The 12980-nt window shown below is 36.9% G+C and overlaps 1 protein-coding gene across 5 annotated transcripts in view; it reads right to left on the reverse strand.

Moving 5' to 3' along the window:
- Ecpas (Ecm29 proteasome adaptor and scaffold) overlaps positions 1-12980 on the reverse strand; it is a 115425-nt gene that overhangs the window by 28035 nt on the left and 74410 nt on the right. For all 5 annotated transcript variants that reach the window (XM_038346942.2, XM_038346940.2, XM_038346939.2 and 2 more), the window contains 9 exons: positions 12225-12359; positions 10638-10800; positions 10101-10273; positions 8869-8970; positions 4926-5049; positions 2973-3118; positions 2474-2528; positions 1445-1559; positions 809-877 (listed from right to left, as the gene is read on the reverse strand). In XM_038346942.2, the coding sequence (XP_038202870.1) occupies positions 809-877; positions 1445-1559; positions 2474-2528; positions 2973-3118; positions 4926-5049; positions 8869-8970; positions 10101-10273; positions 10638-10800; positions 12225-12359 (1082 nt within the window). The remainder of the gene's footprint in view (positions 1-808; positions 878-1444; positions 1560-2473; positions 2529-2972; positions 3119-4925; positions 5050-8868; positions 8971-10100; positions 10274-10637; positions 10801-12224; positions 12360-12980) is intronic.

The raw sequence follows: 12980 nt of genomic DNA on the forward strand, positions 1-12980 counted from the left end.
GCAAAAATAAAAACAAGCAAATTAAAAAAAAAAAAACTTCGATGTGAAAACAGTGAGAAATGGAATAGCAGACAGATAAGCCACCTGCAGCTTTCTTTTATTTCAAACGCCACACAGGAAAACAGAACAAGCGTCATAATTTACCTGACAATTCTTAGAAGAAAAATAACAATAAAACCACACTTAAGTAATAATGAAAAAGGGATAGCACCAAAATTAATTTGAAATGCTAAACGGAAAGACTAAGACACAAAGTTTTCACATTAATTAATTAATTAATTAATTAACGTAGTGCTATGCAAGATCTCTACTCAGAACACAGCTTCCTGGGAGCACAGAGTTTTGAACCTAGTGTCAGTCTCTGAGAACCTTAGTCTTTGAGGTCACGGTCTCCCACAAAGCAGCCTACCAGCAATGATTAGTCACTGAACAGGCATAACTGCCTGATAAGTGAGTCTAAGGTCAAGGCTCTGTGTCTCAGAGCAGGACAACCCTGATGGGCCATGCCATCCTAGCCTAAAGTTCCTCAAGAATTCAGTGTCCAATGAGACTATGGCAACCGTTCAATTTTCGCTCTATCACCAGAGTGATGGTACTGTCTACTTACTCACCCTCCCAAGGACAATCCCCAGGGCATTCTACAATAAACCTCCAGCACACAAATCTCTAGCTCAGAGTCTGTTTCCAAGGAAACCCAATCTAATGCAATACGGTTTTTTCTCATGCCATTCTTTATTTATTCATCAATAAAGGCAATTCCTGCTCTGCCTTAGTTGACCATCAATGGCTTGAGATTTAGCACACTTACCCATCAGGTGTTTTGCCAAGGCCTCCCCCTTGAAATACCACGGTCTCTCCAGAAACTTCATGTTTAGCTCTAAAACAAATAAATAAAAATTTAAATTAGCTTCAAATTTTTCATACCAACAAAGAGCAATAAAATCTGTATCTAATATATGAAAGATATAAACTATTCTTTTCTATTAGACTGCAAATTTTCTAAACTCAATTACAAACAAAACAAATTCACAAATATTCAAGATTTCTATGTAAAGTTACAGCCACTGTTGTTACACATAAAAACTACCCTTCCCCCCAAGGAGACAGCAGAAAGCAGCAACGACAAAACCAATCTCCCTCCATGCACTCACCACAGATCAGATTATGAATGATATTCAAGTTTATTCATCACATCTTAACTTCTTTTAGCCAAAGGTTTTACAGTGTTTTTCTAACCTGGATGTTTTAACTATCGTGGTAGGCTTCAAGTTGGAAATCATAACATAGTACAATGTTTCTAAGTAAACAGATTATACACTGGGATAAACTGTGTAACAAGCACTGATATACAATGTTTTAATAAGTAGAAGGAATTTTTCCTTCTTCCATATCACAGTCTCAAGGTACTATGTATTCATACCTGAAATTTTAAAATTCACTGTACCTTTTGCCAGTCATAAGTGTTTCTACAAGTGTAGACACCAATTCTTGTTGATCTTGTTCATTGCCCAGCTCATAAACCAATCCAAGCCCTTTTGAGGCAACATCCTGGCTGAGTTCTACAAAAAAAGGCAGACAAAATTATACTATTCTAAAAGAAATTTGTCTTCTGGCCAATTATTTTCTTTCAAGTAATTATCTTCACTCCAAAATAATATAAAAATAGAGATGTGAAAGCAGAATTACTCTATTTTCCTAAATCAACTCAGTATATCATGGGACAACAAAAACGAAAGCCATGATCAAACAGGAATAAAATGCCAATAAACTACAATAGTGTCACAGCGATCGCCATGGGATGAGAAAACCAACACACACTGTTTCTCTTAGAGATGACACAATCTCCTAGGATTTTACGACACTCATATCCAACTTTAGAAAAATAAAGGGAATACAAGGCCACGTGTCTTAAAATAAGATTTTTAAGCTTCTGTGTTTTATTTAAGTAACTTTTGTTCCCATTTATTTTACATACCAACCCATTTCCCCTCTCCTCTCTTCCCACCTCTTCCCCTTCCCATTTAAAATATTTGCTTTTTCCTAGCTTTAATCAAAGAGGAAAAGTAACCAGAAGTAGAAAAGGTTTTAACGCTTACGTTAAGGCCTCAAATCTATTTTTAAAAAATGTAAAGTTGCAGATGCTGTAATTCATATAAAAGAAAGAATTTCAATTTCTGATACCCTAGGAATATGGTTCTGTGGTAATTAATCTTGGCCTTCACCTTAATACAATTACCTTTGATACTAAAACATTTAATTTTTAACTGTATTGCAGTTCTGGGATAGAGACAGAATCTCACGATCCTCCTGCTCCTGGCCTCCCACATGCTGGGAATAAAAAGGTGATTGGCTCACTTTGTCTTAGTTACATGGCTCGGAGGTCTTTGTGCTACAGCTCATTAACCCATACTTTTTAAAACTTAAAATACAAGTTTAAAGAACTTGACAAGTCAAGTATTTACCAACAACCTACCGTCGTTTTCTGACAGAACTGAAACAAATGCACTCTGAATTTCTTTAAGATGAGACTGAAAGAAGAGAAAAGGCATTAGAGTACTGAAATCCTACCTCTTCGGAGAACAAAGCACCTCACTGTAAGGTACACTGGGGTCAGGGAGTCTTAGGACCAAGGCAGTCATGAACCTTTCCATTCCCTCACCTTTATAGATGCTCACATCACTAGAAGTTGTACCCTCCACAGGCAGTCTAAGCATTTGCTCTAACCTTTTTTGTTCCAGTATGAATGTCCCCATTATTGGCACTTCTGACATTACATCTTCACATTTAGATCATGTTCTTGCCAGTATTAATCAGATGATCATCCTTCACTGCTCCACATGGAGCCTATTTCAGAACTTCTCCTTTATCTTAATGAGTCCAACCTTCACATACTTTCTTCCTATTTTAATTTATGAATACTCTGGGAACCATACAGAGTTCATCACATATACAATGTATATTATGAAGCTCACCTTCACTTCTACATGGGTACTTAGCTTCCTCACAAGAGAAAGGAGCCAGATGCAGGCAGCTTGCCTCACATGTGGGTTGGGGCTGATAATATGCTTACTTAAAATAACTTCTAAAACCCAAGGGACAACATCATTCACTTTGGCACCTGAGGAAAAGCAAAGAATGATTATGATTAAAACACACAAATATAATTTCCTTTAAAAAGTCACAGTTAAATCAACAATCACACAATAACCACATGACACATGACCACCGGGGAGTGGTGGCACACACCTTTAATCCCAGCACTTGGAAGGCAGAGGGTGGCAGATCTCTGTGAGTTCAAGGCCAGCCTGGTGAGTTCCAGGACAGGCCCCAAAGCTACACAGAGAGACCCTGTCTTGAAAAATACAAATAAAAAAAAAAAAGTCAAGATATCCAGGAGCTTAGTATAAACTAAGCATTTTAACGTATGCGAGTTCACGGGCATAAAAATTCCCCACTCTCTTCAACCTCAGCCATTTTCCTTTATTAAATCTTTATTATGCTTCCATCTAAGAACAAACCAAGCAATAGCTTTGCCTTTCAACTTTGTCTTCCAGCTATAACACATCTGCCTCTCTTCCTCGAGGCCTCAAGATCCCAACAGTACTGAGGCTTGATGAGTGCCTCTTTCCCTTCCATTATACGAATATTGTCTTGCTTTACCTCACATGCATTCAAACAGAAGCCTCAGGGGCTAGTTTGGCTTCCATCAACCACATTTATACTGCAAGAAAAATGGTTTTCCTAGTTCTTTTAAGTCATCCATGATAATAGGTGAAGATGATACTACAATGATAAATGTTAACTATAACACTAAGTATAATAACTATATTCATTACGGAATACAATTCACAATGATATTGTTACCATGAAAACATTCTTATTTAATTTTTCCAACTAAGAAGATAAAATAAAAATACTTTATGAATTATCTTTTAGCTTTAAAGATAAAAACAACCCTGGTTCAATACTAAAATATATTTTCAATTTGAAATTCAAATCAATCCAAGAAGATAACTGAGGTTTTTTTTTTTTTTGTACTTTGGATTTTTTTTGTACTTTGTTTTACTTTGTTTTTTCTTTAATTTTTAAAACTGGGCTTATTCATTTTTTTGTGTACATGTGCACACATGTGGATATGCATAAAAGCTCATGCCACAGCACACACATGGCAGTGAGAGGTCAGCTCTGCTAGAGCCGGTTCTGTCATGGGGTTCCAGTGATGGAACTCAGGCCATCAGACTTGGCAGTAAGCACCTTGACTTGCAGAGTGGTCTTGCTAGGCCTTGATTTTGGTTTTGTTGGGTTTTTTTTGTTTGTTTTGTTTTGTTTTGCTATGGAGACAAAAATCTCACTACACAGCCCAAACTGGTTTTGATCTCATTATTTAGCCCATATATTCTTCAACTTGCAATCTTTCTGCCTAAGCCTCCAAAGTGCTGGGATTGCAGGCATAAATCACCTTAGCCTAAAAATCTTAATGTCTGTAATATATACTCAGGAATTACATATATACTCTCTCGATTATGCAGTCACTAAATTCTAACACACTTCCAGGATTAGCAAGGGACAGTGGAGCTTCATTATGTAGTAATGAATTAGATACAAGAGGCTGGGAAAGTTCTAATTTTCATATTCAATCTTTGGAAGGGGCAGTAGCTCTGGCTGGCCTGGAACTCAGTATGTGGACAAGGCTGGTCTTGAACTCACAGCGATCCTCCTGCCTCTGCCTTCTGAATGCTGGGATTAAAGGTGTGCACCACCACTACCTGGTTTATTCAGTCTTCTTCAATCAACCATTCTCCTTGACAAACCAAATTTGAAGGCATGCATCAATATTTGGGGAAAAATATTTTGCCTCAAATATGATAGAGAAAAGAAGAAAGCCACTCAGAAACTCAGTAACTCAACAGATAGATATTTGATACCAGCAGGGGGTGTATATTCTTCTTCAGTCACCAGCCAAGCATCTCGGGCAGCCACAGAGTTGGTTCCTATAGCAGCACTGGTGATGGCTTCACCAATGGTAAACTGAAGTTCTATCTGCTTGGCCTATAATGAAGGAAAACAGAATCCATGAATAGGAGAGCATTTCCCTTAAATATCCATTTCTATAAAAGAACTATTTTATTTATTTACTTATTTACTTATCTATTTATTTCTGGTTTCTTGAGACATGGTTTCTCTGTAGCTTTGGCGTCTGTTCTGAAACTATCTCTTTGTAGACCAGGTTGGCCTTGAACTCACAGAGATCCATCTGCCTCTGCCTCCCAAGTGCTGGGATTCAAGACGTGCACCACCACGGCCCAAAAGAGCTGCATTATATCTTACTTCTCAGCAGGTTTTATTTCCACTCTTTTTCCTTGTTTAAGCTAACTCAATTATTCAGAAGTGGTTGGAGTGAAGGAATAGAGAACTAAGACAAATTTGAAGATCATTTCTCACCTCCATGAGACTGCTTCTCACCCTCAGCACAGACTCACTATGTAGAGGCTATTAATCTTTGAAAATGGTAGGCTTATGTAGGGGCTTAGGGTGGTTCAAAGGTGAAGCCACCTCAATGGAATTTCTAGGTCAGTTTCTCATCAGCTACATATACCTGAAAGCCTTACTGGTCAAATCAACACAATATCATCATTTACCTCATCAGGCAATAAGGATTAAATGATACTAATTTAGACAAAGCTTTCACTATTTAGTAGTGTGCCTGACTATGGTAACTGCACAATGAACAATGACCACTACATTTTTATAAAAACTCTTCACACTCTTCTATGCCATCTGCAAGCTACTCTCAAAAGGTCCTGAAAAAAGTAAAGAATGATAAGGCAAATATAAAATGTTAAAACTTGGTAAATATAGATAACAAAGTATACAGGTATTCTCTGCATTATTCTTAAAATTTCAAAGGTCAAATAAAATTCTGTGTAGCTACATACTCAAATATTTACATTTTAATTCAGAAATTCTGGTGCTGTTTTACAAGCAGGAATCACTGTCCCAATATGGAGGTGAACCTGTCTGAGTGCCCTCTGGCATTTGTCTCTGCTTACTGTGAAACATTTATGTGTAAGAGAAGGAAAGATGCAATGAGGAATGAAAAGAATTTGAGGGGCATAAGCACAGCGACTGCACCAAACAAGTTTTGCATTGCTATTCTTAATCTAGTGTTTGAGTCTTCATGAAGAATCCAGTGCTCTCACCACAGGCTTCCTAATCTAGAGAAGTAATAAACTGAGGACTTTAGTTCCACAGCAGTTCTGGTCAAAAGCTCCTCTGGAGACCTTTAAAGCTGAGAAAAGGTATTTCAACAGGAAGGATCCTTTATCAGGAATTTAATCATTGATTTTATTTAATCATTGATTTTTCTTTTACCTGTTAATTACATATTTCCTATTGTTAACACCATAAATGGCATAAAAACCAAAACCAAAACCCAATAGATAATTTAGGAATGATAAGGTAACTAGGCTTACTATAAAGAAAGGAATTAGAGTTAAATAAGGCAAGTTTATGGAGAATCACTATATTGTTATTCTTTTGTATAGGTTTGAATTTTTCCAAAATGAAGTTTAAAGTAGGGTTGGCCAGGTATTCACTAGGAGAGTACTTGTGTATGGGTAAAGTCACAGGTTTGATCCAAGCACCATTTTAAAAAAAAAAAAAATGTTGAAATATACCAAAAAGCATATTAGGGCTTTATTTTAGGATTCTGTTTCTCAGATTAAGTTTTTCACTCATCTTTATCCTTTAATCTTTCTACACTGATTCCATGGTTTTGGCTTTTCAGGGTTTTTTGTATTTCTAAACCTTTAAAACAGTGATATCAAACTATGCTAAGAACTCAACAGCTCTCACTTAACCACAATCAGAGCTGACATAACCAAGAAAAGATGAAAAAGTAAACATAAGCTTCTTTCCAAGAGTTTACAATAAAACAGATGTGGTGGTTTGAATGAGAATGACTTCTATAAGCTCATATATTTGAACACTGGGTACCCAGCTAGTGAGAATATTTGGGAAGGATTGCGAGGCAGTGGCCTTGTAAGAGGCAGTATGTCACTGGGGTAAGCTTTGGGACTAGGCCATTCCAAGTTAGCTTTCTCTAACTCATACTTGTGGATCTGAATACGAGCTCTCAGCTACTGCTCTAGTGCCTTACTGCCTGCTGCCATGATGGTCCTGACTCACCCTCTGAACTATAAGCCATAAGCTCTTTCCTCTGTAAGTTGCCTTGGTTGTGGTGTTTTGTGACAGAAACTGAAAAGTAACTAAGACAACTAGCATCTGATGATACTGGCATGAGTATAACTCACTGTGAAAACATTATATGGAAATGGAGACACAGCTCGGTGGCAGAGTACATGCTTAGTATGCGCAAGTACCTGGATTCACTCTCCCACAGAGAGGAAACAGAAGAAGGCAGGCTTGAATTTCAATTCCAGTTCTCTTACTCAGTTATCTTAAACCTCACATCTTTCAGCCTCAATTAAAGTCTGTTTCTTCCTCCTACCAGGCAGGGCTCAGGAATTACTTCCCATTCAAGCAGAATTCTCTGACACAATCACACCCTCCTTTAGGATTCTCCTGCCGTCTATGCAAATATCTTCCTAATCACTTACTTTTACCAACATTTATGAAAATCTACCTTTACAATCATAGTGCTAGATACTTGAGTAATAATGAGCAAAGCAGACTCTGCCTTTTTTATAAACAACAGTGAGAAGATGTGATAAATACTATAAAGAAAAGGGTTCCAAGCCACTGTAACTAAAGAATCTAATCTAGTTTAAATGCCAAAAGGGTTTTCAAGGAGCACAGCAATAATCTGAAAAGGAAACGTGAGCTTTTCAGAAGCTCAGAGCAAAGAGGTTGGTACACGAATGTGAGGTAGGCAGAGGCAATGTTAGGTCATATTAAGACACCACAATTTGGGGGCTGGAGAGATGGCTCAGAGGTTAAGAGCACTGCCTGCTCTTCCAAAGGTCCTGAGTTCAATTCCCAGCAACCACATGGTGGCTCACAACCATCTGTAATGCCCTTTTGTAGCCTGCAGGCATACACACAGACAGAATATTGTATATATAATTAATAAACATTTTTTTAAAAAAGACACCACAATTTGATAGTATTCACTAACTATAGGTCTTTTTGCACAACACTGGGAATCAGTAACTCAATAGCAACTAGAATATCAGCTACAACTCTCCACAAGGGGCTAATTGGTTTATTCTAGTTCTACTATACCATGGTCCACTCAAAAATAATGAGAGGGCTGGAGAGACGGCTCAGTGGTTAAGAGCATTGCCTGCTCTTCCAAAGGTCCTGAGTTCAATTCCCAGCAACCACATGGTGGCTCACAACCATCTGTAATGGGGTCTGGTGCCCTCTTTTGGCCTGCAGGCATACACACAGACAGAATATTGTATACATAATAAATAAATAAATATTTAAAAAAATAATGAGTCTTTCCCAGATATACAATTCATAGAGCTATATCTAACATAGTAACAAGTCTAAAGCAAGCACTCAAAATTAAATATGATGAAGGAACAAATGTTTAATTTTAAAAAAAATCTCAGAGTAGGGGCTGGAGAGATGGTTCAGTACTTTAGAATACTGACTATTCTTCCAGAGATCTCAGGTTCAATTCCCAGCACCCACATGGTGACTAATAAGCATCTGTAACTACAGTTTAAGGGGATCCAATGCCTTCTTTTGGCCTCTATGGGCACTATAAGAGGGACACAAAAAGATAGAATGCCCATACACATAAAAGAAAGTAATAATTCCCCAATAAAACAAAATTTTAAAATTTCAAGAGTAAGCAAAACAATTAAAAAATGTTTATTTGAGTAACAATATAAATACCTCCACAGAATCCATCAGACCTTGCAAAAGGAGTTTCTGATGGGGAAAACCCCCATCTCCAACTGGAAAATAGCCCAGTGTTTGAACTGCTCGTTCTTTCATCTGGAAGAACACAGATTCTTTTTTTAAAATTTAAACAAATTAAATAACAGTTTTATCCCAAAACAGTATTTCCAAAATGAGAAGATAGTTAGAGGAAATCCATCTGCCAAATATGCCAATGCCTACATTACTACAAAAGTGCCTAATTTTACAGAATTATAAAGACAGTAAAAGCAGAAAACTAAGCCCATTAAGAATCTATACCTACAAAAATTAAAAATAACAAGTCTTAGGTTTATTATTTAAACTGTCAAGGTAAAAAATGTGGTTTATAGGCACAAAATTATCTATACAACTTAGTAGCCCTTGAGCAAGTTCTATCAGTCCTCTGAAACTCTTGTTATCTCGCATAGAAATGACAACTATGCCTCTTTCACCACATCTTTTTAAAGACTTACTTTTAATACATGTGAAACCTATAGCATATATCTTGGGTAACTTGCATTATTCATCAATGGCTAAACAAAAAAAACAGATAATAATAGCTAAAAAGAAAACTATATAATGTATTGTCTTGATTTTAAAGAGCAGCTAAACCAAGAACAAGACTACAATATTTTTTTGAAAACTTATAGTAAACTGGTATTTTCCTACTCATTAAAGCACCTTCATCTTCGACATCAGGTACTTTAATTACAAGAATGTTTTAAAGTCTATGAAAACAATTATCTCAACTTAAAAACTCTAACTGTTCTTCCCTCAGCTTATTCGCACAGCTTCCTAATGCCTCCACTTCTTCAAGCTGAACTGGCTGTGAGAGATAAGACTCCGCACTGCCCTGAAGCTACATGATCAGGAGACTGAGCACTTCATTATCTGTTTTCTGCATGACAAAAACAGTCTCTGAAAGCCACATTGTTAAGGAGCTAAGTTAGAATAACTGGGGCAAAAAAAACATACAAAGCAGTTTATACATGTCTCCCTCTCAAAAAGCAAATTTAAAAAGCAATTACCTTTATCAAAATTACATCTTTATCATTTTTAACACATTAGTAAAACCTTATTCTATCTGCAGTGGGCACGGATGGCTACGGATAGATGACGATACTCATAATAACTTGGCTTTGTTAGTTCATAGAACTATGAATTCCAGAAAGGAAAAGGAAAGAAAAAGAAAAAGAAAGGCTTGCCTTATTTGTTTCTTTACTGGAAGGGATTCTATTGAGTAAGCTTTCTACCAGATGAAGTTTGGTAAATCCAGATCCTTCACTGGGGATCGGGAGAGGACCATTTCTGCCGATCTCACCCAGGGCTGTACAGGCAGCAATTGCCAACAGAGGTGATGTACTGTCTAAAAATGAACCTGGAGCATATGTAGACACAACAGAGCAGCACACTAGTTATTCTTATGATTTAAAACAATCAGCCATGTATTAATTTTTTAAAGCAGCAACAGGAAATCAAGGTCTCTGGTGTTTTCTGACTGACCACTTGCTGACAGCTATGTAATAGTTAGACAGCGTGACAACAGGACTTAAGTGTCCGCGAACATTAGTTTTCCCCATAACATAACTGACACTAGAATATAAGAACATGGAGAAAACAGATTATTTTATGGAAAAGCTTGTGTCTTTAAAGTGCAATATTGTAAGAAGAAACTAAAATACCATATTAAAAATTTAACATAATTCAAACCCTGCAGCACCCAAGTCAGTGCAGACACTGACCTATTGTTTCCGTAGCACTCCGAATGAGCTCCTCCTGCGCAGGCAAGAGACCAGCGTCTGTCTCCAGGTCCTGCTGCTCTGCTGCTCTCATCCTCTTCTTAGCCAAGTATCTTCCCACAGTGAATCCCAATGCAAGCAAAGATCCATGTTGTACCTCAGGGCTCTGAATTTAATAACATAACAGCACTGTTTCTACCTCACACATGAAAAGACATGCTGAAATAACTGTTGTTAGAGCAATTTCTCTGATAAAACCTAAGGCTAGAAAATAAAACAATTCTACTGGAATTCAATGACTCAAACTTAAACAAGAGCAGTTTCTAACAGAGTTTCCAACAGAGAATGCTGAGAATCTTTACTCATATCCAGATTTAGATACTTTAATTTCATACAACCTCAACTGTGGGTCAGGTGACTTTTTAAATATGCTTCTGTAATCCTTATACTTTCCTTCTTATTTAATTTTTATTTTATGTATGAGTGTCGGCCTCAATGTGTGCTAATGTTCATGCATTGTCTCCAGAAACCAGAAGGGGTATCAAGTCCCTGGAAATGGAGTTACATATGGTTGTGAGCTGCCATGTGGATGCTGTGAATTGAACCCAGGTCCTCTGAAAAGCAGCCAAGTGCTCTTACCCACTGAGCATCACTATAACCCATTATGCTTTCTTCTTGTTTATACAGCTAGTTATCATAATGCTCAAGGATAATTTCTCTATACTGCCAACAAAATACAATGAGCAGTCCTTTTTCTAACTACTAAAATCTCCAAATACAAATTAGGTAATATACTAATCAAGTTTGCTTTTACTGTAGTTATTAAGTGGTAGCAGAGATGGGGGTGGAAGAGCTAATAACTGAACACCAGGCAGTCCTGGGGATTCCCAAATAACTGCCTACCACAATGTGCACATTAACTAAAACAGTACTTTTCAAACACATAGCTAAAATCTACTAGTTGGAGTGACTGAATCAACACATCTATGCAATTTTTAATTATAAAGGCTAACAATGTGTAAGTTTGCTTTACAAATGGAAACCTAAAAACTAAAAGTACAATCAGATATTATGTAAAACCCTATCACCTACTAAAAAAGAGGAGAACAAAAGTGAGTACAGCAGCACATACTAAGGCAGGAGAATCTCAAGTCTCAGAGCAGCCTCGGCTACACAGTGAGACTCAGGCTCAAAAACTCCAACATGCTCAGGTTAGTCCACTCTTGCACGTAAATTTCCTAATCTAAGAAGATGTCCCTTAAAGATTCAACTATTTCCAGAATTGAGAGAAAAATGGGATAGAAACAAAATGTCATTTCTTTTTTTCATATTTCATAATCAAAATTTCATATTTTTCGCTGTCTTACAGGCACAAAGTAGAAATTGATTATTTCTAGCAAAATGGCTCCTAAGTTTTTGTCATAACAGTACTTAGATCTCAAACTGGATAAATCTGCTGGTATAAAAAAAGAAAACTTGTCCTAGGATTAGTAACAGTGCCTGAGTTTCAGAGACAGGTTTGTTTATTTTGTCAAAATGCAAAGTTGTTTTATTTAAATAATAAAGAATGAAGATAAACTGGTAACATACATGATTGTCTTTTGTAGCCTTTATAAGTTGTTCTATCATTGACTTTAATTCATTTCCAGATACTGTTGACACAACCACAGAATAAAACAAGGCCGCCAATTCACGCATTTCTTCTTTACTGCTACTCATCAGACTCTGAGCAACACAGAAAAGAGAGAGATATATGATTCATAACCATCTTCCTGCTGACAAGTTCTGATATTTAAAATTATAAAAGTAAATGATATATTTAACAACCAATCTATTGTTCTCCATGAAAAATGCAATTCAAGAAACTATTATTTTCAAACAAAATGACTCTGCCAGGCTCCAATAGACAGTTATAATACAAAGGTCACACATATGGGAGAGAGGCCAGTGGTGCGATGGAAGAGGGTACAGGTAGGAGATGAAGATAAAAAGAAGGGAGGGAATTATCAGAATATATTATGTTCACGTATGAAATTATCAAAAACAAGCTTAATATATTTGAACGGGATCTAACCTGAAATCCTCCTTCCTGCAGTCTAGCTTCCATAGTACCACAAAATACTATGCAAGTGCCATATTTAACAGTCCTATTCAGCTGTGACATCTATGAGCCACAACAATGACCAGCATAGCAAGATATCCAGAAACGTGTAAAAACGGCAAGCCAGATCAATGGTAACCAACAGCAGTCTAAATGGACTCAAGGTCCATTCAACAGAAGGGAAATCATGCCTGGTACTAGAAATCTAGCCAACTATCCAGGACTAGTGAGGTATTAAAAAAGAA

This window comes from Arvicola amphibius, chromosome 11, assembly GCF_903992535.2.
Source record: "Arvicola amphibius chromosome 11, mArvAmp1.2, whole genome shotgun sequence".
Taxonomy (NCBI): domain Eukaryota; kingdom Metazoa; phylum Chordata; class Mammalia; order Rodentia; family Cricetidae; genus Arvicola; species Arvicola amphibius.